The 23,750-nt window shown below is 37.7% G+C and overlaps 1 protein-coding gene across 1 annotated transcript in view; it reads right to left on the minus strand.

The window, feature by feature from the left end:
* The window catches only part of GABBR2 (gamma-aminobutyric acid type B receptor subunit 2), a 487,844-nt gene that overhangs the window by 225,717 nt on the left and 238,377 nt on the right, over window positions 1–23,750 (minus strand). The window contains exon 7 of the mRNA XM_037381548.1: window positions 22,719–22,955. Coding sequence (XP_037237445.1) covers window positions 22,719–22,955 — 237 coding nt within the window. The remainder of the gene's footprint in view (window positions 1–22,718; window positions 22,956–23,750) is intronic.

A 23,750-nucleotide genomic window follows, 5' to 3' on the forward strand; every position in this document is an offset into this window, starting at 1 on the left:
CTACATTTTTTGAAATACTGAAAATATTCAGATATTTAAATTGTGGGAAAAAAGCGTGTATCAAAAGGCTGATGGTGGCGAATATCACTCAAAAGAACAGATAATTTCTGATTGACTCATAACTGCACTCTTTAGAGACTAATATATACAAATGTACACTAATTTCCCTGGTTTATATTCAGAAAGGACTATACTCAGTTGAATAGAAGATGAGGTTTTCTTCCTCCCAAATCAATGTCTCAACAGCAGTACCCCAGCCCCACACCCCTGAGTCATGCTGAGCTGGGTTGATTTGCTCTTAGAGCCCTAGCAATGTGCTCTAGCAACCCAGCAAGCCGATGCCAGGGCAAATCCGATGGAACCACTGCTGGCAGACCTCAGCTCATGCTGCAGGAAGCCCTGAAACCCTGTTCTGCAGAGGATGCGGAAATGATTTTAAGGTAAGATCTTTGAAGGGAAGTCTAGCAGCCCAGCCTTTGTTTGCCCATTTTTCTGCTCCCAGGGAAAGAAAAGGTTACCTCACACAAAAGCCTCCTGGGTCGATGTCAGTATAGAAACTGTTATCACTTTGGCTGCTTTCTTCAGCCCTGTTTGAGAAATCAGACCTTCAAGGTCTAGGAACCATTATACTTGAAAGAGACCTGATTGGAAAACAAAGAAACCATTGTTTAAAGATGCAGTATTCTTCATTTGCCTAGAAAAGATCCAATACTACAAATTCTAAATAAGTGCAATGAGTTGAAGCTCACGTTGACACCTCCATAATTAAAGCATTCTGGCATCAGGCGCTTGGCTTCTTGGAGAGGAGTACATGAAGAAAGACAGCAATAATGTCTAAACAGCCTGAAGGAAGACAAATGACAGATTCCATTATTTTCTCTGGCTATCTCCAGTATCGTAACCTTTTCCTTATCTCAGTCAACACACTCACACTGAACTGAATGGGACTAAATTTCTTTTTAATACTTTGACAAACTGCACTGCTCTGTACAATAGCAGCAAACCTTGTATTCACAGGTGCCCTTAAAAATCAGTTACTTTACTTTTTAAATATTTGTCATCAATCATCTATGTTAATTGGCCAAGTGTATGGCATTCCTACAGTGTATTAAATGTCCCAAAATAACTAATGAGAAGCCTCTTTTTCCATGTCTCACATGAAAGCGGTATTAGACTAAGAAAGTATTTCCTTCTCTGCCACTGGCATTCAATGAATATTTATGATGTTTTTCACTACATTGCAGTAATATGACAATGTTGAATTCCAGATAGAATGGGGATACAGTGCTTAAAAGTAGATTCTACTCTCTTTTTATCACTCATAAAAAGAATTAATTGCAAAACAGCTAACACAAACAATTCCTTCTCAAATTAGATCATATTTTATCTTCATATTCTAAGCTGGAAAAGGAATCTCTTAATTTGTAGCAACAGCTATCTTTAAAAACACTAATAACGTGAACACATTTATTAAATATTTGTAAAGCTATTTTATGCACAGTACTAATGCTGACTGATCAAAGTGTACGTAATTAATGAACAAGAAAGCAATCGCTGCAATAATGGAAATCTTATTAGCATATAAATTATCTTGTTATCAAAAGCTTAGAATACCCATGTATAGGAAGATACCAGTTATATCAGACTGTTTTTCTGAAGCCATTAAACCAGAGATCCTCAAACTATGGCCCACGGGCTGGATACGGCCCCCCAGGGTCCTCAATGCGGCCCCCGGTATTTACAGAACCCCCCGCCGGGGGTTGGGGGGGAAACCCAGCAGCCGCAGATGGCTGCCTGCCACTGCATCCGCGTGCCAGCCCCTGTTTAAAAAGTTTGAGGAGCCCTGCATTAAACAAAGTCAACTTCCCTGGAAAGGCCTGCATCTCACGGTAATACAAAAAAGCTTTATCCTCTGGACAGGAACTCATAGGAAATGATTAGGAACTTTCAATGCAGATCTGGGTACCAGGAGGTGCTGGCTACAATGCAGTGCTGGGCTATGTTACCGTCCAAGTTAGGTAAAAGAATTTATGCAGCACTGTTTTTCAATCCTATTTCTCTCTCTTCTATTACTAGCCATCAGACAATGTGCACTGGTAACCCCTGGAGACAGAGAGGGCTTTATCTATCAGCTCTTCCTTTTTTCTCATCAGAAATCTTCTCTCAGCAATGTGGCAGGGGGACTATACAGGAATAGAAGAGGTGAGACATTTGCTGATGAGGATGTGACATTTTGACTCAACTTATTCAGGAGAAGGAATTTTACCTACTAAACCCTAAGAATAATTTCTGTGGCTTGAAGCCAGGAGCAATTTCCAGTGCTCTCTAATTTATCTCCCAGGGTGGACACAGTCTGTCCTACAGACAAAGACACAATGTTCATACTCTTGAAGAGAGACACAATGTTCATATTCTTCCATTTTAAAGAGTGAACTTTATTTTGCTCCCTATACAGTGGTGTGCACACAAGGAGCAGTGGATCCAGTGGTAAAGTTGCTCCTAGTTGCAAGCTTCTTTATTTCTAATCTCCAAGAGACTATCAGTATCCTATTGAAAGGTGATGTCTGGGGAGAAAATTTATGTCTCCAGTCATTCTAATCCATATTGGATCAAAAGCATCATAGAAAATACCTGAAGTTTTCTACTGACATCAGTGAAGTCTAATTAATACAAATTTCTTTCTCAAGACAGCATTCATCTTTTCTTTTTTGTCAAAATGTGTCCAAATGACAACTATTTTTATCCAGAACTTGCACTACTTTTAAAGACCAGAGTTTGGAGGTTTTCTAAGCCTTTTAACCTCTTTAAGATTTATTCCTAGAAGTCGGGCCACTACTCACTCCAATAACATTTCATTCATGGAAGTATTCCCATGGAACATAATGGACTAAATATTGTAGATCACATCTAAGCAAGAGACACTTTCTTATTAACTGTTCTCAGTGACAGGAATAAGACGTTTTATTTTGGATGTGAACTACCATAGGCCATTGTAACTTTTTTGCCCAAACAAAATATGTTTTACATGGAGTCACATATTCCCCCTGAAGTTAAAGCAGAAGCCAGCTACTGTCTTTATTCAACAGTGTTTAATTTATACAACCGACACGTGTAGTAGAGCACTATGATAACTCTTTATTTCCTTCTGAGTGAAAATGGTCAAGTGGATATAAAATGTTCCCACTTTTACAATGTGCAAGATAAAAGCGTATGTAAAAATCAGTATGTCACACATCACAAATATACTGAGTACTACAGGTGAGGAATAGGGAAATGGCAAAGTATTGTCCATTTTCATTGTTTATATTTAATAAAATAACTGTAATTTCCATGTTATGATAGTCTATCAGTCCAACACATAAAATACAATCTAGTAACTATTATGTTATTTTAGTATTACAGAGTTTTCCTTTAAAATTTTCTTTTTATCAGGAACAGTTTCCTAAAATAATATCTCCAATTATAGCTTGATATGAACCATATTCAGTTCCAAATTTATCTAAGGAATCCATGATAGGACAAGCAAGCATGCTTCAAATGCACAACCTCCTATTGGAGTTTTATTTTTAAATTTTCTGCACATCAAATGCTAGAAAACTCTTGCTCCTGATTTTCTTCTTGCCAATAGATATTAGTTATCATAAAATTGTACTTTTTTCTTCTGTGTGTGCCAAGTCAAGATTGTTTGGTCACTGTATGCAGTCAATCAAATCTGGTGTATCTCAGAATGGTGCTGACTGGGGAGACATGTTATCGTTCCACAACTTTAGCCCGCCCTGTAACGAACTAAGGGTGCTGTCATAGCAAGCCCTTCATGACTCTTCAGGCATTTTGTTTTGTTCCGATTACTCACCTCTTTTACCCAGCAATAAAAACAGAAACTCAACTGAAATAAACAGCACATTTCCTGAAAACAAGGTACATTCAACAGGGATAAAGTATTGGGTTAGTTCTGCTTTTCCTCCTTTTCTCATTTCATCCAAACCCACTTCAACGCAGTACTTCAACGAGCATCAGATCCAGGAAAAACCTTCAAGTTTTGTCAAATCTGGCAATTCATTTCAATGTACAACAAATGCAAGTTTTTCATGCAGACTGTGCTGGGTTTGGCTGAGAAGAGTTAATTTTCTCCATAGTAGCTAGTATGGGGCTATGTTTTGGATTTGTGCTGGAAACAGTGTTCCCAATTCAGGGATGCTTTGGTTGCTGCTGAGCAGCTCACACAGAGCCAAGGGCTTTTCTGCTCCTCACAACCCACCAGCGAGCAGGCTGGGGGGCACGAGAAGCTGGGAAGGGACACAGCTGGGACAGCTGACCAAAGGGATATTCCGTACCACATGGTGTCACCTCAGTATATAAATCTGGGGGAAGAAGGAGGGGGGGGGGACACACATTTGGATTGTTAGCATTTGTTTTCTCAAGTAACCATTATGTGTGATGGAGCCCTGCTCTGGAGATGGCTGACCACCTGCCTGCCTATGGAAAGTGGTTGATGAATTCCTCGGTTTGCTATGCTTGTGCACATGGCTTTTGCTTTACCTGTTAACTGTCTTTATCTCAGACTCTTCCAATTATCTCCCCCGTCCCACTGTGCAGGAGTAAGCGACCCGCTGTGTGGGGCTTAGCTGCCAGCCAGGGTCAAGCCACGACATAGACACACCGCATGAAACACCATTCATTAAAAAGAAAGGTCACGCAGATCATTTTCGTAAGAATACAAATTCAGATTGGCTGCTCCTTACAAGCCTAACACACTCCACAACACTTAGAGCTGATTCTGACCTTCGAAACAGAGCCATCTCACCATGCAAGTAGCTTGTCAGCGCCTGTCACAAGGTGTCTCTTGAGGCAAAGTTGGAGAGGGTGCCTAATCCACAGCAGGCTTAACTCGAGTGCTGCCCCTGCAGGGTGCAGTATGGTGATTTACACACACCAGCCCAAGACTGCTGCTGCTGGGTTACTCTACTTCTACACCAAGAAACAACCTTGTGAGTGTCAGGGGAGCAGTTATTTCAGACTCACAGTTCCCATCAGAGCTCAGTTTACTGCCCAGCATGAGTTTGCTGATACCACAAAAGTGAAAAGGAAACAGTGAGACAAAACGGGGGGAGAGTGGAAGATCAGGGCTGAAACAAGATCACAAGACACTGCTTTTTAAGATGAATCATCTTTCCCTTTCATGTCCTGGATGGCTAATCTGAAGAAGATTACGACCCCTTCTACTGAAGCAAACAGTACCACATCTGGTTTCTAAGGAAGTTTTATTTTTTCTTATTTTCACCTCTTTTACCAGTATGGGGACATACGACTGTCGTGGTTTAACCCCAGCCAACAACTAAACACCACAATGGCCTTTGAAAAACTGATGGTTTGCAAGTTACATCATCTTTAAACTTATAAACTTTGCTCTACAGTCAAATCAGGTCAGGTCAGGTTTTGTTTTTGAAATGGATTGTAAAAGCAACATTTGTCAAAAGCTTCCAAGAAGCAGCGTTCAATATACAGCTTTCCTACATAACGAGTAGGGACAAACTTCGATGTTACTCCTGTTACTTTATCATAACTCCTGCTAATCTATTTTTGGCTTTGGAGGGTTTTAAAAAGTGGTTTCCACTTCACCCAGACTCCAAATAAAAATAGCTTACAATTTCTCTTTGCTGACACAAGTAGAACATATAAATGTCAATAGTATCATTGTCAGTAGTCTTGGGGAAAATTTTGATACATACCAGTTTTGAAGAAATATTTAGTATCTTTAACGTTAAATGTCTGCAATTAGTGAGTACAAATACATGCTGATTACTGCGCATTTTAGAAATACAATATATATCAAATATCACTCAGGTCTTGTCTTTATTAACATTGGAGTGAGAGAATCTGGACATACTCTGTCAGTAAAGGCATCCTTGTTACCCTGATTGTTAAGAGACTGCACAGAGGAAGGCTGGGGAGAATGCCGGCAGTTCCCACCCAGATCCGTACTACCCTCCTTCAGTTAATTACAAGATTAAGCTAACCAAACATGCAGGCTTCAGGAATCTGGAGAGAAAAATAGTCAGTGTTTACAATAAAAGCTGGTAGATGAAAAACAAACTAATGTGCAAACTGGAGGTAATGAGGAAAAATGCAGAGGAGGAGAAACAAAAGTGCCTGTGCCTGTCTGGAATAAGCTTAGGAATAACTTGTATTGAGAAAACTCCCATCACTTACAAACACTGACACTGCAGAAAGATGCGCATTAATGAAGGGAAATTCAGAAAGCCACAACACAAAAGCAGCTTTTGCCAACATCATGCATGTCAAATACTATTTCCCCTCTCAGATCACAGCATTTAAATCAATGGCCTGCTCACTGCCACATAACTTCTTAACATAAACATTGGTAGAGGAATTTAAATCAAATTAAGTACACAGGGATTAATTTCCTGGGGAGGATTAAGATCTTTCCATCTATACAGAATGGTTGAATAAAAGTAAAAAGAGATATTGCTGCAAATATTTTAAGGAGGCAATCAGCAAAGAAAAAAAGCTTTTTCATCAAGGTGCTGCAAAGGTAATTAAGGAAGAACTATAGCAGGAGAAGCAGATTAGATATACAGCACAAAGAAGGCTGGGAGAGAGAAATCTGTCTTTACTAAAGACATCAAGCTTTGGTCATGACCAGCAGGATTCTATTGCAAGTGTAGAAATAAGAGTCAAAGATCGTGCCATCTTGGAGTGGAAGAGAGGTGGTGGTAAAGAGCAAATTGCGTGTGCAGGGCTTCAAGGCTGTGCACCACAGCATCTGCATTGTTACTCTGCAAAGCAAACCATGCCCATTTGATTAATTACAATCAGTGTTTAAGTCAAACATAGTGTAGTCTGAATTATGAATGTAAACTGTGCCTTATTTTGGCTGCCATTTAACAAAAGTTAAGAGGACATGAACTTAAAGTTGCATTTACCTAAAAGGCTGTGGTTACTACAAGTAACTTTTCCCATTTTCGTAACGGAAATAAAATTGAAACAATAACAGAATCTTGGGAATGTAAAAGAGCTTAAATATTTTACCACATGAGTTAATTCTTTTTACAAAATTGGAGAAAAAAGAACTTTACTTTGGCACAGAAATATAGCCATCCCTCTTCTTCCTTCCTAAAATCTCATTAAAGTGTGAAGGATTTGCTGTGTTTCAGAATTTTTCACTTGTTCCCCTTCCTGTATGAGATCTACTATTGAAGGATATTATGCTAGTGACTCACAGGGCGTTTGGAGCAGATTCTTTCCTGGCTACTCTCTCCTATGCACTGCCAAGCATTACCGAGCATTGTGGAAAGCAGTCTGAGATGTAGTTGGTATGAAAGACACAAGAGAAAATAAGATTGTTGTGTTTTATTGGGATTGCATTGCATACAGCTGTGCTTTGTTACTGAGAGGAGTCCATGGTTTTACATATTTTAAAAAGCATTTGCAGACCTCAAAGAATAAAGCCAACCTAACACTGAAGTTATTAAAGTAACTTTATTATCTGAATTTGATACTCTTATTTATAATTAAGATGGTAAAATATATGCAGTCTGCAAAAGCCTAAGACACTATATCTCTGCTAGCGTTGTGGTTTGGGTTCTATGTAGCACTGCCTTTGCACGTCGCTCAGATAAGTGAAAAGCATGTCACAAACTGCATTTTCAGCCATGACAAGCCCCCAGGCTGTGGCATGGCTTTATTGAAAAACCTAAGTCTGACATGCCTTTAATTTTCACTGAGATGCACATTAAAACTTGTATAATACATTTTGTATAACAATTTTATTCTCCCTTACTGTTAGCATTTGGGATATTGCAGGACAGTTCCACAAAGACAGAATACTACATGGTAACTCTATATGGGAAATGTTTCTTTTACTGGGACAGAATCTACCTTGCAAAACAAGGAACGCACTCTTTTAAGACTTGATTCAACACAGCCCTTCACCAGTCCATTTGGAATACACATGCTTAATACTCAGTGTGCTCTTAAGCACTGCACTTAATCAGAGCCTAAGAGATATACCAGTATAAACAGTTTGAAAGCCTCAGGGAAAATATTTTTCAGAAATAAAAAATGAAATTCAGCTATTCTGCCCCCGATAATTTTAAGTATCTGTATTAAGAAGTAGAGAAAGAATATTCTACAGTTTTAAAACATTTGGTTACACATTATATGCTCCCTTGATTTACAGTAGAGAAATAGGCAGTTTGACATTTGTAAATGGTGTTAGGATTTTCCATGTTTATTTTTCTTTCTAATGCTACTTGTCATTGGGTAAGCCTTTGACCAATTTACCAAAATGCTTGTCTAAAATACCCTGAATGTATTATTTCAGGTGATTAGCTGCATCTTTACTGAACATTTTAAAGAGCTGACATTTACTCACTGATGAACCACACAAATATGTAAATCTAAAATGCCCAGATCTTAAAAACCCCAAATGCCCAAATATAAAACCCAGATATGACAAGAAGTAATTGGTTAGGTAGTTAAAATGTTTTCCATCCTTTCTTCCTTCCATGTATATCTATTTGCAGTAACAGCTACAGAAATTTATGAGCCCAACAACTCAGATGCCACTACTTAGGTTTTAAGGGAAAGTATGCTTAATACTCATCACCCTAACAGTTACTTATACAAATGTTTTCTGAACCACATCTACAGGGATTTCTGTTCCCTTTGCCACAGCTTTTCCTGTTCCTGTAACTCAGGAGCCGCTGGGATGCATGTTAGAAGTGCTCTGGACCAGGTTCCATCCCTTCCCTCCCAGGCTAGTGGTTGCCTCAAATTGGGGAAAAAGCCCCTTCTGTGTCCCGTGAGACTCTACAGCTGTGTTATGGAAAACAGATCTAAAGCAGAGAAAAAGCTTGATTTGGTCTACTGCACTTGCAGGAAATACTCACTAAAGGATGTCTGTCTTGCCATAAATGCTTTCTGCAAGAGGGAAAACTTGACACTAACACACACGGGTCTGAAACATTAGGCTGAAAACTGAGCACTGAATCTTTTCTAGAATATTAATAATGGCCCTTTGATATATATAAACTAACCTGCATCTTCAACATGGAAACTAACAGAAACATTATCTAGATACAAAGAGATCCAAATTTCCACGAGAGATCAAAATTTCCACAGTGCCACAGTCTCTGCACTCGAAGAACAGGCTATAGGATAAATTCCATTAAAAGGAGTAGCTTTAAAGTCACACAAAAATCAGTCATAAATCAATAAACAATTTCAGGTTTCAACGGAAAGTTCCTTACAATGGCTTTGTGATGATGCTGAGGTCTACACACAGCTTGCAACAATCAGTATGTTACACAGTATTTAATGCTGCATTGGTTTGTTTTGCACTCATCCAAAGGGACCAGCAAACAATTATTCCTCAGCTGTACGTGTAGCTTGACTGATTTATTGCCAGATTCAATTTAACCGATCTATGTGTTCTTACTTGAGGCAATTTATATTTTCAATCTCTTATCAAACTTTGTGGTGTCATAATTGCTTTTTATGAACTTTTGCCTTGCTTCTGTATGAATGAAACTGTCACGATGAGGAAGAAAATGTGTAGCCAGACACCAAGAAAAGGTGGTGATTTAAGATTTATGAAAAAAAACCAACCAACCCCCCGAAAAGGAAATTAACTGACAATATAGATATTATGGGTTTCAAATACCAAGCTTTAGGGTCATTTAAAACAAAAGTGCCAATAACGGTATCTCTAAGATGTGACTGTGATCTTAGAAAACTCAATGTTAAGAAAGTCTAACACTTCTAATTAGAAAATATTATTGCAGCCTCTTTTGGAGATGCTCACATGGTTCTCTGGTATGCAGCAAACATCTGAGTTCAGCAGAACGAGAGCCTCCAGGCTACAGCAGTTTACCTCTCTCTCTCACAGAATTCACGTTCAGCTGAGACATGCACTTCTGATCACCGTAACTTCTTCCCCTCTTCGTAACTCCTGAAGAACATTTTAACCCAAGTAGCTCAACAGGAACATGCTGAGGTTGTGGCCCCACAGTCACCAGGCAGATGCCGCACCACTACCACCACCACCACGCATCAGAAAGCAAGCCAAGTAGTGGCACACAAGACTAGACAGCCAGGTGAGGCAAGACCAGCTCCTGAGATGCCAGAAATGATTCAACAAGCTATTTCCTCCACTGTGTGGAGCAGGAGCGTGTCCTTCACCAAGCGTGGCTGAGGGAGGAAGGGAATATTGCCAGGGTCTCTGCTGCTGTCTCACACTCTAGGGACAATATTCTTTGCAGACTCTAGCTGTGGATCTTAGCTCTGTATATTTTGCAGCACTCATAATGATGACTGCTTATGCACAACATCGTTCAAATTACATGAGCAAACACAACTGAACCACTGTCTAATTCAGCAGCTAGGATGAATGAGGCAGAATTGAAATTGCACAGACAGAAGAATTTCACCGGAAGTTTTTGTGGCACAATTTACAAGGTAGAGAAGGTGTAGCATTTACAAGGTGCAAAACAATCCATAACTGTATTTTTCAAAGTTTTCCAAATAAAGAGTTGGCTCTTATATAGCTAAATTATGCCTACTGATAATAGATTTGACAAAAAAAAAAAGATGTCAGTTCATCATAGATGGAAAACCACTGTAGTTTTTGCTGATTTTTAAATACTGTATACGGACAATTCTTCACTCAAATCATTCTCTCCGATCTCTTGATTTGTGTTTATTTAGTCTGGAAATTTTTTCAGTTTGTTAGTATTATGATGACACTCAGAATTTTACATGCCACCATGCAGCACATAGAGTGTCCTCGGCAGTGACAAGGAAACATCAGCCCTGGACAGCTTTACTTACAGGATCTATGATAACTGCTTAACTGTAAATTCACTCTTTGGAATTAAGCTATGTTGTTTTAGTTAGGTCTGGGTTGTTTTAATCTAGATTCCCTGTTATTACACCTATTGCTACTACATGAGCGGCATGACACAGAAACTGTGCAGATTATGCTCAGGGTGAAGGGTCACTCAGACAAAAAGGCTTGATGCGAAAGAGTTCGGTACAGATTTGCTTATTTTAGTTGCATACACAAGATCAAATGTTGTCAAAGCAGTCCAACAAGCTCTTGGTTGAGAGGCAGAAAGACTTGTTAGGAGAGACAATTAAGATTTCATGAAGCTTGGCTAGATGTTGGAGGCTGGATATATAGAAATTCAGATATTGCTAAAACTATCAAGAACAGAGATGTGTGAACTTCTTTTTAGACCATGCTCTAAAAGAATAATCTGGTTCCTGACAGTGGTTAGCAGGCACGGTTATAATTTTGGTGCATTTGAGGTCATTATCACAAAACTGGGAAAATTATGGTCACACAGAAAAACTGAACAAGTATAGCATGCTGGGTCTTAGATTTGATTAAAACTGTTTATAACAAAATGAGGGAATAGTCTGCTTCCTGCCCAGTGCTTTGGGTTTATATGTTGACTACCTCAGTTGTCATTACGGGCCAGATATAAAGTGGGTGATAATGCAGAAGGCAGAATCCTGAGACTATTTTTCTAAAACCTATAGAACATTAATACTTACAAATTGTTCAAATGAGGTGGCTGGGAATAAAAAAAAAAAGAAAAAAAAAAAAAAGAAAAAAGCAAGGCAGCTTGCTTTACTTTGCTAAGTGCTGCCTTTGGCCACTGCCTGTTTTGCTATGGCAGCTCTGAAGGTGGGACTCAGCACAAGCAGGTCACAGCGTCCTAGACTGAAGGGGCTCCAGCAAGGGCCTTGCTACGCTTTCGGCTTCCTCACCTTCCATGAGTTTCTTCACGTGAAGAACTCCAAGGGGGAAGTCCTACCATACCATATACTCTACAGAAGTGCAAGATCTTTGTTGTGTTACGAAATCTTAAAAAAGAACGCTATCTTGACATTGCTCTAGCAGAGGCTAGATAATTCAAAAGCCATCTCACATCAACAGCAATGGCTGAGGCAACAACCTGCCATGAGCAGATGGTGGGAAGAAGAGCAGAAGGTAACAAAAACAGAAGTTTTAAAAGCTGATTCCAAAAATACTAGAAAACTATTTGAAAATGTACTGTGCATTTGTCTACAATAAATGCCATTATAATACTTTAATTTCCCCGTGTTTCACTAAAATGCTTGCAGGCTCCAAGAACCCTATTTGCAACTGGAGCACCTCTCCAAGGAAGAAAACTAGTTCATCATAGGAAACATGACTGCCAGAAAAGAGGAGCAGTGATGTATGAAAATATAATCCATTGAACATCAGACCTGACAACCTCAGAACTTTTCCAGGCTAAGTCAGCTAATAAAACCATTTTTAACATTATAGGTGGATTCAAACTCAGCAAAATGCTATATTCAAGTTAAGGAATATTTGTGCCTTGAGCTGTCATAAAGATTAACAGCAGTGGAGAGTATGTTAATTGGTGAAGCCAAAATCTCAGAAGTACTGCAATGTGAAGAGAATTAAAATAGAGTTTTAAAAGTTTAATTTTTTTTGCTGGCTAGAAAGCAAAAATGTCACATTGCAAAATATTCCCCAAGGGAAAATTTTGCTCTTAGGTGCACACAAAAATTCCCAGCGGTCTAAATTCTAATTCTTATAACATCAATGTGGGTCACTTTCACTGAATTAAAAACAAGACTCCTTTTAAAGGCTTTTAAAAATTGTCCACAGATGGGTAGCCTAGATAGAACAGAAATTGGCTTGCCATGCAACTATTCATCAATGAAGAGTTGTCCAATTAACTTAAATCAACAGATGTTTGTAAATGTGGTACAAAAATTATCATAAAAATTCATTTATTTTATTCCTTTTCTTAAGAGTATGCAAATCAGTGATGTAAAGGATAAAAATAAGCAGGTTAGAACTAATTTTATACGTAATAATTTATTCATTAAAAACTGATCTAGGATTTCAGGATATTTAGAAATATATCATTTATGTGCTTTAATCATTCTCTAAACTCTCAGTATTTATTATAAAGCAAAACATGTTCGTATGATAACAGCTCTTCAAAGAACAGTAGAAAGTTATTATTAAGATTTTCACAAACTGGTTTATGAGTCTTCCTATTGCTTCAACCTTCATAATATTATGTGTACACTCTCTGAGAGTTCTCCCTTTATCTTTTTTCCATATTTCATATTCCCAAATATCTGACAAAAAGTTAAGAATTACATTGTTGTGCCAAAATAATATTTATAATGAGCATAAATGATCACTAAAATATTCAGCATTTTTTTGATTTACGTGATCTGTATTGGAAGTTGCAGCTTTTATAGGCATCATTAGATGTTAATTTTTAAATTCCTACACCATATTATTTTAATCGCTCACAGTTGACACCCGAGTCATGTAATTCCACATTGCACACTATCTAAAGGCATTCTTCAAATATGCTTGAACAAGCTCTTGTGTCTAATCATTTATTACTAACTTACAGCACTCAACTGATCAGCACTCTTAAAATATATTCATTAATTCTAGAAAGCATTTCAGAAGAAGTTGCTTCTAAATTTTCTGTGAGCAAAAAGGATTTTGGAATAACATTTCGAGTCATAGCCTCACATTATTTATTAAAGCACTTTGCTAGGTAAGCACCTTCTCCTGCTCATGATGAAATTAAGCGATTTCCCACTCACTGATACAGGAACAGGATCAAACCAGTAAAATCTTACTATAATTTGCCTGTACAGTGAAATAATAATAAAATGCAATGTATACTAAAATAAGTGAGAATACTGACACTAAAATTTTGCATCTTTATGGCATTTATTGTCCCAAAAGAGTCCTGGTGTAAAGCTAGTAAATAATAACTTCCTTATCTGTCTGAAATCTCAGTGAGAGTTTTAGGTACACAGAATGGAATTATCAGAGCTGGAAGGATCCCAAGGCAGCAGGGTTAACATCTGTTCCCATGGAAAATAAAACAAGAACTGTAATACCCTCAAGCACTCAGGAATTCAGTTTTATACCAGTTCTAAAATATGTTATCTCTAAAATCATAGCGGTTTTTAACTCTTGAGTCATGACTGAAGGGCATTCACATCTCAACTGTAAACTGAGGTGCTTCTGCCATGCTGTCTTCTAGGAGGGAAGGGAGATAAATCAGAGCAAGGTCTGAGGAGTTTGTGGACTGTGGCTGATGCAGGATAACTAATCTTGCTGCTCTGACCACTGTGCATACTGAGAATATGCTGCAGCTGAAGGCTGTACTATGTTTGCTGAGTTTCATCCCCAAGCCACAGAGGGCTTGGAAGTATTCATGGAAGATCTTTGCTTGTCATTTCAAATGGAGACATAGAAGCAGTAGCATCCCTAATTTTGCCATACATCTTTTTTTCTTCTCTTAGTGACACCAAATGCAGGAATAATTATAACACTGAAAAACACTGTTAGTCTGGAATGTCTGTGATTGATTGGTTTTTACCTATACATCGTTGCATCATCTGCAAATACTCACCTGGAGGCACGGTTCAGCTGTGCCTGTACCAGTCTGTACTTGTTTGATTCACACCTCATCTGCCAGTTAACCATAACAGAGCCTAGCTGGCTCTTCAGGACCATCACGCTCCATCTAGTACACGCTTACATGGCCCATCTAGTAAACAAATGGCCCATGCATATACGTCTGTTTTCTATGAAACAAGTATAATCTGTTAGTGATCTGCTTTTCAACAAGGACAGTAAAATCAGTTTCAAGAAAAGCACAGTCAGGTGAGAAGATGTTCATTAAACTCTACACACTATCAAACAAATCAGAAGAAGAACAAGAGGCACTGGGGACTGAAAACTCAGAACTGTTCAGTGATGCAGATGACATGAAAGCCTTCCAGGAAATCTTTTCCTTTCCCATTATATTCTCCTAAATAAACCTTTTCCTGCAATGTTGCTTTCTAGACTCATTGTTCTTTAAAAAAGGTGTGTGTGTGGGTAGGGAAATGGCTATAAATTTAATTCCTCTCCCAGAACCCAGACCCTGCTGACTCTTCATCTGTTCCCTCTGCACTCAAGATATTTCTCTCTTGGGGAAGGAGCAATCTTCCTCTACAGGCAACAATACTTGAAAGAGCCTTGACATAATTTTAACCTGCAGTTGTTTGCTAGGCTACTGTATTAATTGACACATTATATGCTAGCACAGCTATCAAGAACTGCATCAGGCCCTAGGGCAGTTAAAGCACCTAAGACTTTTCCTTCTGCACCATGCTTCACTTTCCTTCTGCACCTCCCTTAACAGCAGTGCTCTAGTCATTCCTTGGGAGGGTACAGCTGCAGTTTCAGTGACAGAAATTGCTAAATTTCACAAGCAGAAAATTGGAAATTTGCAACAATGTCAACACCACACACCTCGCACCACATTTTTATTTTGGATTATAATGGCAGAGGAGTCTCTGTCAAAACAGTTTTTATAGCATATATTGCAAATCCTTAACTCTTTTCCATGGGCTTGTATATGGAGGAGAAGCATGTTGTGCACATTATCTTGCTGATATGGGATCATCACCAGAGATACACAGTCATGTGTCATCTGCCTTTGATCATAAGATATGGACACGGTTTGAAGCCATGGTATAGGTGGACAGAGCTACTACAGGTTTCTATTATTTTTCAGAGATGGTATTTCATTGGTATGCTTACTGCCAGAGGGTCACTTCTCCATAAGTATCTGTAAGATATTCTCGTATCACCCTTTTTCAACAGGCACATGAACAACATTTCCTATCTCTTGTCAAAAAGAACTTGGTGAAGTGAGGCACAGGGTTTTATCACAATGAAAGAAGATAAATATCATTTTTCCTTCTTTTTCTACTACATGCTGGAGGGGTGACAAAGGAACACCTTACCTACCTAGTACTTCTGTTTAACTAGAACACAAAATGCCATCTATTGATCAGGAAAAACAATTAACTTATGCAAGAGATAGCAGAGTTCCTATGTTGCTTGTCCGGCATGTATAGGCTGTCCCCTCTTTCAGTATCTTTAGAATACAGAAAAGAAAAACAGAAAAAGAGAAAACAAACCCCCAAAAAGTTAAAACAAAGGTGGCTTGGAAGCAGGCAGCTACAAAACAAATCACACTTCAGAAAAACCAGGGTGGTGGAACTACTGAAATGTGCTTTGTTTCTTCAGAAGCTTGAAGGAGAACTACTTTGTGAAGCACAAACCTGCACCACCACTTAGACAATGCAATCACCTTCAACAGAGCTGTTTCTTGATTATTTGTAGGTACTTCCACTCTTTGTACCCTAAGCAGCAAAAAAGCAGCTTCTAGTGCATATTATGTATTATGTTAAACACTGTCTAGATACAGACAAAATTAAATATAGAGCAGAGGAAGCTAAGACACATTAGCCAGATCTTAGAAAATATTTCACTAGCTTTTCTGTTAATGTATGTTGTTTATTTATTTCCATCAAATATCCACCTATTAGAATGAGAGATGCAATAAAAAGTGTTCTGCAACTTCAGACTAAAACCTTTTTTTATTTGCCACCAACTGTATCTATTATATCGTCAGCTGCTGATTAGCTTGAGGGCTAATCTTGAAATGTCACAGTTAATCTCAGTTCTCACTTTAACAATTTAGGATTTCCTTTTGTATGCAGTTTTGCATCGTTGGCAGATGAAGACATTTGCACTGAATTTTCCTAATGAGCAAACATTGTTTATGACCCTATGCAAAATTGCTGATGGCTTACTTTAGCAGCTATTTTAAAGAGTCTACTAAATGAACTGGCCATGTCAGGAGCAAATTATTTAACCAACCCACTGTACTGCTTTCAGTTGCTCATCTGAGTTGGAAAATGTACTAGAAGTCAGGAGGGAGTAAGGAAGTAAGAGATTCACCATGTTTATCTCCACTGAGGGAGGTTCAAGGTTCAGGAAAACCATAAAAAGATTCAGGAGGTCTTGCACACAGCTAGTCCCCAAGTATTGTTCTTTCTTGTGCTACAGAAGAAACCCTGTACCAGGAAGCAAGTTCTGAAAAATCAAGAGGAAACACAAGGTTCACATTGATAAACTGTGGGGTCAGGTGTGGAAAAAACTGAGACTGGCCAACAGTCAGGTGGGGTTGTAAGCACATGCCTGTGTGTGCATACACACACATATATATACACATACATACATATGTTTTCCTGATAATGCATCTTGCTAGCGTACTAGACTCCCTCAAATCACCCAATTATGGATAATAGCCAAATGCAAATTGTCAAATGCTCATAATTAAAACCAAGTCAAATTTGATGGAAAGTTCAAAAGCATTTCTCAGGAACAGGTATCTTTATAGTGTTAGGTATTCCACTGCACACTAAACCTCCACACACACCCCTTTATAAAATTAAATGTACTTTTAAAGCACTATTGTAGATTAACAAGAAGTTGCTTGATTAAAATTTCTGCCCTCCCCCCAATAATTTTACTATCTGCCCTACCTCAGCCATGCTAACAAAGAAAATTTTGCTCCAGGTATAAGTAGCACTTGAGGCTTTATTCAGAACTGTTCATGCAAAATTAACTGCACTTATCAATGCCACTACAGAAATGTTTGTTAGAACCCCAAATTAAACATAAATTCAGTCTGCTGAAATCTACGCTAATTCCATTTGATTGTCTGCCAAAGAGCAAAGTATTCCTTAATTTAAGTCTTAGGGTATGTGATTTTTTCAGGATGACATGAAATAAATATTTTCTCCCTGTTCTTATTCTGTTGCTAACACCTCCTATATCTCTGAGATTTCGGTACAACAGTGGCTACTGAAGCCTGGAAAGTGGAGGCAAGCTGCTAAAATCAATCTTCAGAAATAATCAGCATCAAGATAGAAAATTAACTTCATATCAATAAGCATTTTTCCAGTTATGAAACATGACTGGATCCATTCAAATTCAAGGTGCCAGGCACAGACTTGCTATTTCATGGCTGTGGTTTCAATTGTGCAGCAGGTACTGTGATGGAATTTTATCCTACTGTGCTAGTTTCTGGTTGGCATAAAAAGACAGACAACACTGTATTTAATTTTCTCTCTCCTCTACTGTAATACATTTTCCATTATGCACAAATAATAGAAGGCCATAAGGATGAGAAATAAATTAAAAATTCTGAAACCTGATTTATAATCACAAGTAACAGCAATAAACTCAAGCAGCAGAAAACCCTACCGCAACAGTTACAGGACTTCAGGCTGTAACAACCAGGGAGAATTGGTAACGTTCAGGACATCACATCAGTGACAAAAGTGATTAGAAAATTAGAGGGAAGTATTTTTTAAAACTAATGTCATTTTTTTGCATTAAAAAAATAAAATTTTTCTCCATCAATACATTGTGGCTTTCCTACCACCTGGATACCCCATGGAACCAATATAAACTTTCAACATACTGAGAACAAATATGGTATATAATGTCTTTCCAAATATAGCCAACATTTTTTGATAACAAATATAAACATTGCTGTTGTTGTAAGGTACTATGTAACCACCCATAGCCTTTACAAAGGAGGGGGGGAAGGGAAAAAAATTACTAAAACAAATTCCTTCTCTTCTCTAGATGGCTTTTCATTCAGTATGCACTAAATATGACTCATTAACCTGAGAAGACAGCACTAATTCTTCACTAATTATCAACCCTATCAACCTACTATGGTAGTAGTATTATACAAAATAAAGTTAGACATTTTTCTTTTTTATTTTTTTTTTTCTTGTTAATCTTTCAGGCAAACTGTCTTGCTTTAGGAGAATTATTCTAGCTCTGTGGAAAATTCTCTTGTTCTTTCACACATACGTGATGGGCATATTATAGGAAGTATGCTATAAACTGCTGTATAATTGTAATCCATATATTTAGATATCCCATATATATTTTTTGTTTCCCATCACATTTTCACTCTGTATTGATTCAAAGTAGTAACACTTCAACAGAGACCTCAGTAGATTCTCCAGCTCTAAATTACTTCCAGTGGCTCTACCAACTACATAAGGGGACTCCTCAGACATCTAAACTGTGTCAAAATAAATTGTGCGAGTACTTCTTTTCTTATCTTTCATTTTCTGACAGTTAGGTTATCAAAAAGAATGTGTGCCGTTTGAGAAGAAGGATATGTTAGCAAGGAAACAGGCACCTGGCAGTTTATAAACCATTAAGGTGGCACGGTTGCATTCAGTTTACAAAACTGGTTTTATTTGGATTAAGTGGAAAAAATAGTCCAAAATCCTTTAAGAGATTTTTTGTTTTAATAACTTCCCCATTAAAAAGTAAGTGCTCTTATAAGCAAGGAATTAGAAAAAATCTAAGCCATGAAAGCCAAACTAGTCACAAATCAAAAGGAATCCTGTCCTGAAAGCTGGTTGTTGCAGATGGACCTTTCTAACCACAAAGTGCCTTACTCATTTTGAAAACAGCCAGCGTCAGGGGATCTGACTGCAGAATTAGGATATTCAGATTAACAAAACTGTAGGAACATCCCTGCAGGTCTGAAATATTGCATTTCTCATTACATAGTCCTTTTGCACCTGTAAACCAGTATCCATTTTACCTTTGAAAAAGTGTTGCAGATAACTGTTTTACTATTTTCTGATAAAGCACCGAGTATGTTACTTTGCTCTCTGTTCAAAATATACGAGAAAATTATATGGCAATTAACATGACTATAAGTCAGATAAGTGTGAAGGAAAAATAACAGAAGGAACCACGAGAGAAAAAATCCAGAAAAAGAGCAAAACCTTCAGGAATTTAAGGAATAGCTATAATTTTCTTAGCAATAGATTTCTGACAGTAGAATTAGAACAAGCAACATTTATGTACTGAGCTTCTGATGCACAAAAAGAGGATTAGTCCTGTCAAGTTCTCAGACAATAGCCTAAACTGTTTTCTAAATATTGTCTCCAAGAAGGAAAAAAAAAAAAAAGACATTCTGTGTAATCAGGAACTAGCACACTTCACTCCCAGCAAGTCTTTTTAAAACTGTTTAAAAAATTCCACAAAAAAACCAGCACTCAACAGTGATTAATTTTTTTTTTGTTGTTAACTATAAATAATTTCAAAGAAAATGAAAACTGGGTAAAGGGATTTATTATTTATGACATGACAGTATTGCTTATATCATATTCACAGAAAGCATAAAGAAAGATGCCTCTTAATAGATTTTGCCTTTTTAGATTCTTGTCTACAGCTTCTTGTCTACCTTCTCCTCTTACCTAATAACTAACAACATAGTTTATTATATCATTGGATGGGGTTTTGAATATTGGTAAGACTTGGTCCTTCCTTTTACTACCTCTTTTTTAGAAACTCATTTTATGTTTGGCACAGATACTCTAGAATAAAGTAATGTCCTTTTCTTATTTAGAATAAGTTTTTAAAAATAAATTATAAAAATTTTATACTAAAATATTTTTTCTGGAAAGAAATAAAATGAGATATGGCACTCCAAGATGTAAAACTTATGTTCCAGTGAGAGTTTTAAATTAGGTCAGAAATTACAGCTATTAATTAGACTGAAGAATAAAAAGTTTAAAAATATTTCTGGCAAGAATCAATCTATTCCTTCAACTTTCTGAACATATCAATGCAAAACATTTCATATCTGCTATAAAACCCTTCTTCATACCCGAAAAACTTGAGTATTGTTTGTTCCAATTATATCATAAGGAAGTGTAGCTGCTATAGATTTTCTTTTCATATTTTTCTGATTAAAATATTTCTGCGAATGTATTATAGGAACAAGCATGACCCTTGCAAATACCAGATTTTGGCTGTGCATTGTCACGATGACTTGGTAGAGAAATGTTTTACAAAGCGCTTCAGACAAACACTAAATGCAGCGAATAATTGTGCGGTAATTTCCTTAAAAAGCATTATACCTGGGGGAATAAAGTAAGTAAACATGGCCGAATGTGGTTGGTGAAACTTTGATTCATTCCTTCCCTAAAGGGATGCAGTTCATATGTGAGGTTTTGCTGGTGTCTCTGAAACTAACAAAAAAGAGCCTTCTTAATCTTAGGGGGTTTGTTTTTTGGTTTTGGGGGATTTGGGGTTGTGGGTTTTTTGGTGGGAGGGAGGGAAGCAGTGAAGGGTAATTAAGCAGTGCTAATGAAATTATACATAATCATCTGTCAAGACTAAACAGCAGGCAAAATGCTAAGACAGGGAAAGAACAAAAAACACCAAAAAAAGAGAACTGCATAGCAATATACAATTTCAACCACCTTGAGAGATAACTGTACTTGGAATAACTCAAGACAGAGATGTCTGAGTCCCTGCAGTCTGGTTCGTAGCTGCTACTGACTGAAAGGTTTATTAAAGATCCAGTCCTGCTATGGATGCAATGGGATACCCAATTCTTTTTACAGAAACCTTCAGTCAAATTCAATGTAAAAAGAAAGCAAAATTCATATTGAACAGGAAATTAGATTCTAGTATTGTCTTGCCATATGATTGGTTTTTTACTTACACATCCTAAATTAGCTTCAATTGTACTGTGATACAAAACATAGGCTTCTTCAGCAATTAAGGACACCAAAAAGTTGAGCCTGTACTCATTGCTGATGTCTATACATAGGAATTTCCTCCTTGAACCAATTTGTGACATGTATGACAGTCCTAGTTCTACTTCAACATGTTTTGAGGTTAATTGATACCCAAGACAATTTAAATTAACATAGGGACAAAATCTGACAGGCAACTGCACAGTGGCAGCAATGACGCCAGCCTCCTGCGTGCTCTTGCTGCAGGGAAGTGCCTAAAAGCACTCCCTCTGCGCACAACTGAAATACATATTTCTTCAAAACTGATTTCCTTGCCTACCCATGTTGCAGCCCAAGTACATGCTTAACGAAGCGTGTCCCTGTAAGTCCCTTGCTTGCTGTTATGGGAAACTGTGAAGAGCATTCCCCCTAAAAAGGAGTCTGCTCATCTTTCTTGGTGAAGGAGTATGGCTCTACAGCCTCCTGAACACATGTGCCATTAACTTCTGACTGATGTTGCCTCAAATGCAATTAAGGAATAAAGAGTTTTTAGGGCCACACTCCTATTGCCCATTTTACTCTTCTAAAACCAGAGGCAATGTCAATTAAAAAAAAAAAAAAAAGTTTACTACGTATTTGCAACGGAGCAATTGAAAACTGAATGATATTATTATTACTACATGTGACCAGTTCTTTTTAAGTCATAGTCAACAGGCTTTGCACTTGACTGTGAAAAAAATACAAATTATAAATAAACTTAAATGGCAACTGAAGTATGTTGTAAGAATATCTAGGATGTACGGCACTGGAGTTGGAGTCATTAGCATACCTATTACCAAAAATAAATGAAATGATGGAGAGAAATAGCAGGCATTTTCAGATCACATTCTAGCTACTCCTCAACTGCTAAAACAGTCACTGAAATGGTCACTGCGGCTTGCAACACTTGTGGTTCCCTTGAGACCACTCTCACTTGTTATTTCAGATGACATCCATGCTTAAAAATCTGATAACTTAGGAACTGTACAGTGTCATCACTTGGCATAAGAAGACAGGTAATAAGCAAGAGTCTCAAGGCAACAACATTAATTTTTAAGATAAAGTAGAACTGTGGAAGCTCTGAAGATACAAGAAATACAAAATGTGTTTCTTTTTCAAGAGTATTTAAAATTTAATGCTTGCTTCAGCTACTGACATAAAATCACAACCCTCCTCCACGCAAGTATCTGTTTAGGACTTACCGTTACTCCAAAGAAGTTGGTTTCATTCATAGCATCCAGAAAAATTTTGCCAAGTTTGTGATTCGTGTAGTTAAAATCTTCAATTTTTTGGTGCTTGTTGGTGGCATTCAGATACTTCATTGCCCGCTGCAGGGTCTTGGCAATCACCCATATTCCATCATACGCATAACCATGAAATTTGCTGGATTGCCCATCACCGCGCTTAGCATTGTATTCCCTTTCATATTGCTGTGGAGTCTGCAGAGGAGAAAAACTTCAGGTTTACTCCAATACTTAACGTTTTACAGAGTTGCATCCTAACCTACACCTCGAACTGCACCCTCCAATTTAAAGACATGCATGACTGATACAGAAACAGCTGCCAAAACAAAAATTAAAAAAGAAACTATAATTCCAAAAACAAATGCTACCTGACTTACAAGATTGATGGTGAGACTGGGAGGGAGACCTAGGAGACAGGCTGAAAAGCAGTTGTTCTGCTTCTCTATATGAAGGACAACTTTCTCGGGGTTTTTTTTGGTTTAGTACAAAAGGCTTCAGTTCAAACAAAGGTACCAGCATACTGGTCAGACATAATACCAGACAAAGAGGAAGTCTCTATCCCTGCAAATGAATGATCTTATTACACTTTATAGAATAATGCAAATCAAATAACCTTCACTTGAGCAACTATTTGCTTAATATGAAATTAGCTGAGTGGCAATTTGTCTGTGTTTTACTATGCTCTTTGTGGTGTGCTATCTTATGATGAGTTGCCTTTTCGTGAAGTTGCCTTGCATGCTCACTCAGCAAGGCATGAAAGAGAGATGAAAAAAAGATGAAAAGCAGCAAAACCAGGGACGTTTATTCGTTGGCCAGAGCTTGCATGAATTTGTTCTGTGATAAAATGTTATGTACTTTAAATGTGTGGAAATACCACATATTTACATATTTAAAATAACCCCTGCCTGCCTCCCCCACAGTTCTGAGACACAAAAATCAGCAATGAAATTAAACATTTTCAGGATTAGGTTTAAACATAAAAGTTTGCTG

Source organism: Falco rusticolus, chromosome 3 (assembly GCF_015220075.1).
Source record: "Falco rusticolus isolate bFalRus1 chromosome 3, bFalRus1.pri, whole genome shotgun sequence".
NCBI classification, from domain to species: Eukaryota; Metazoa; Chordata; class Aves; order Falconiformes; family Falconidae; genus Falco; species Falco rusticolus.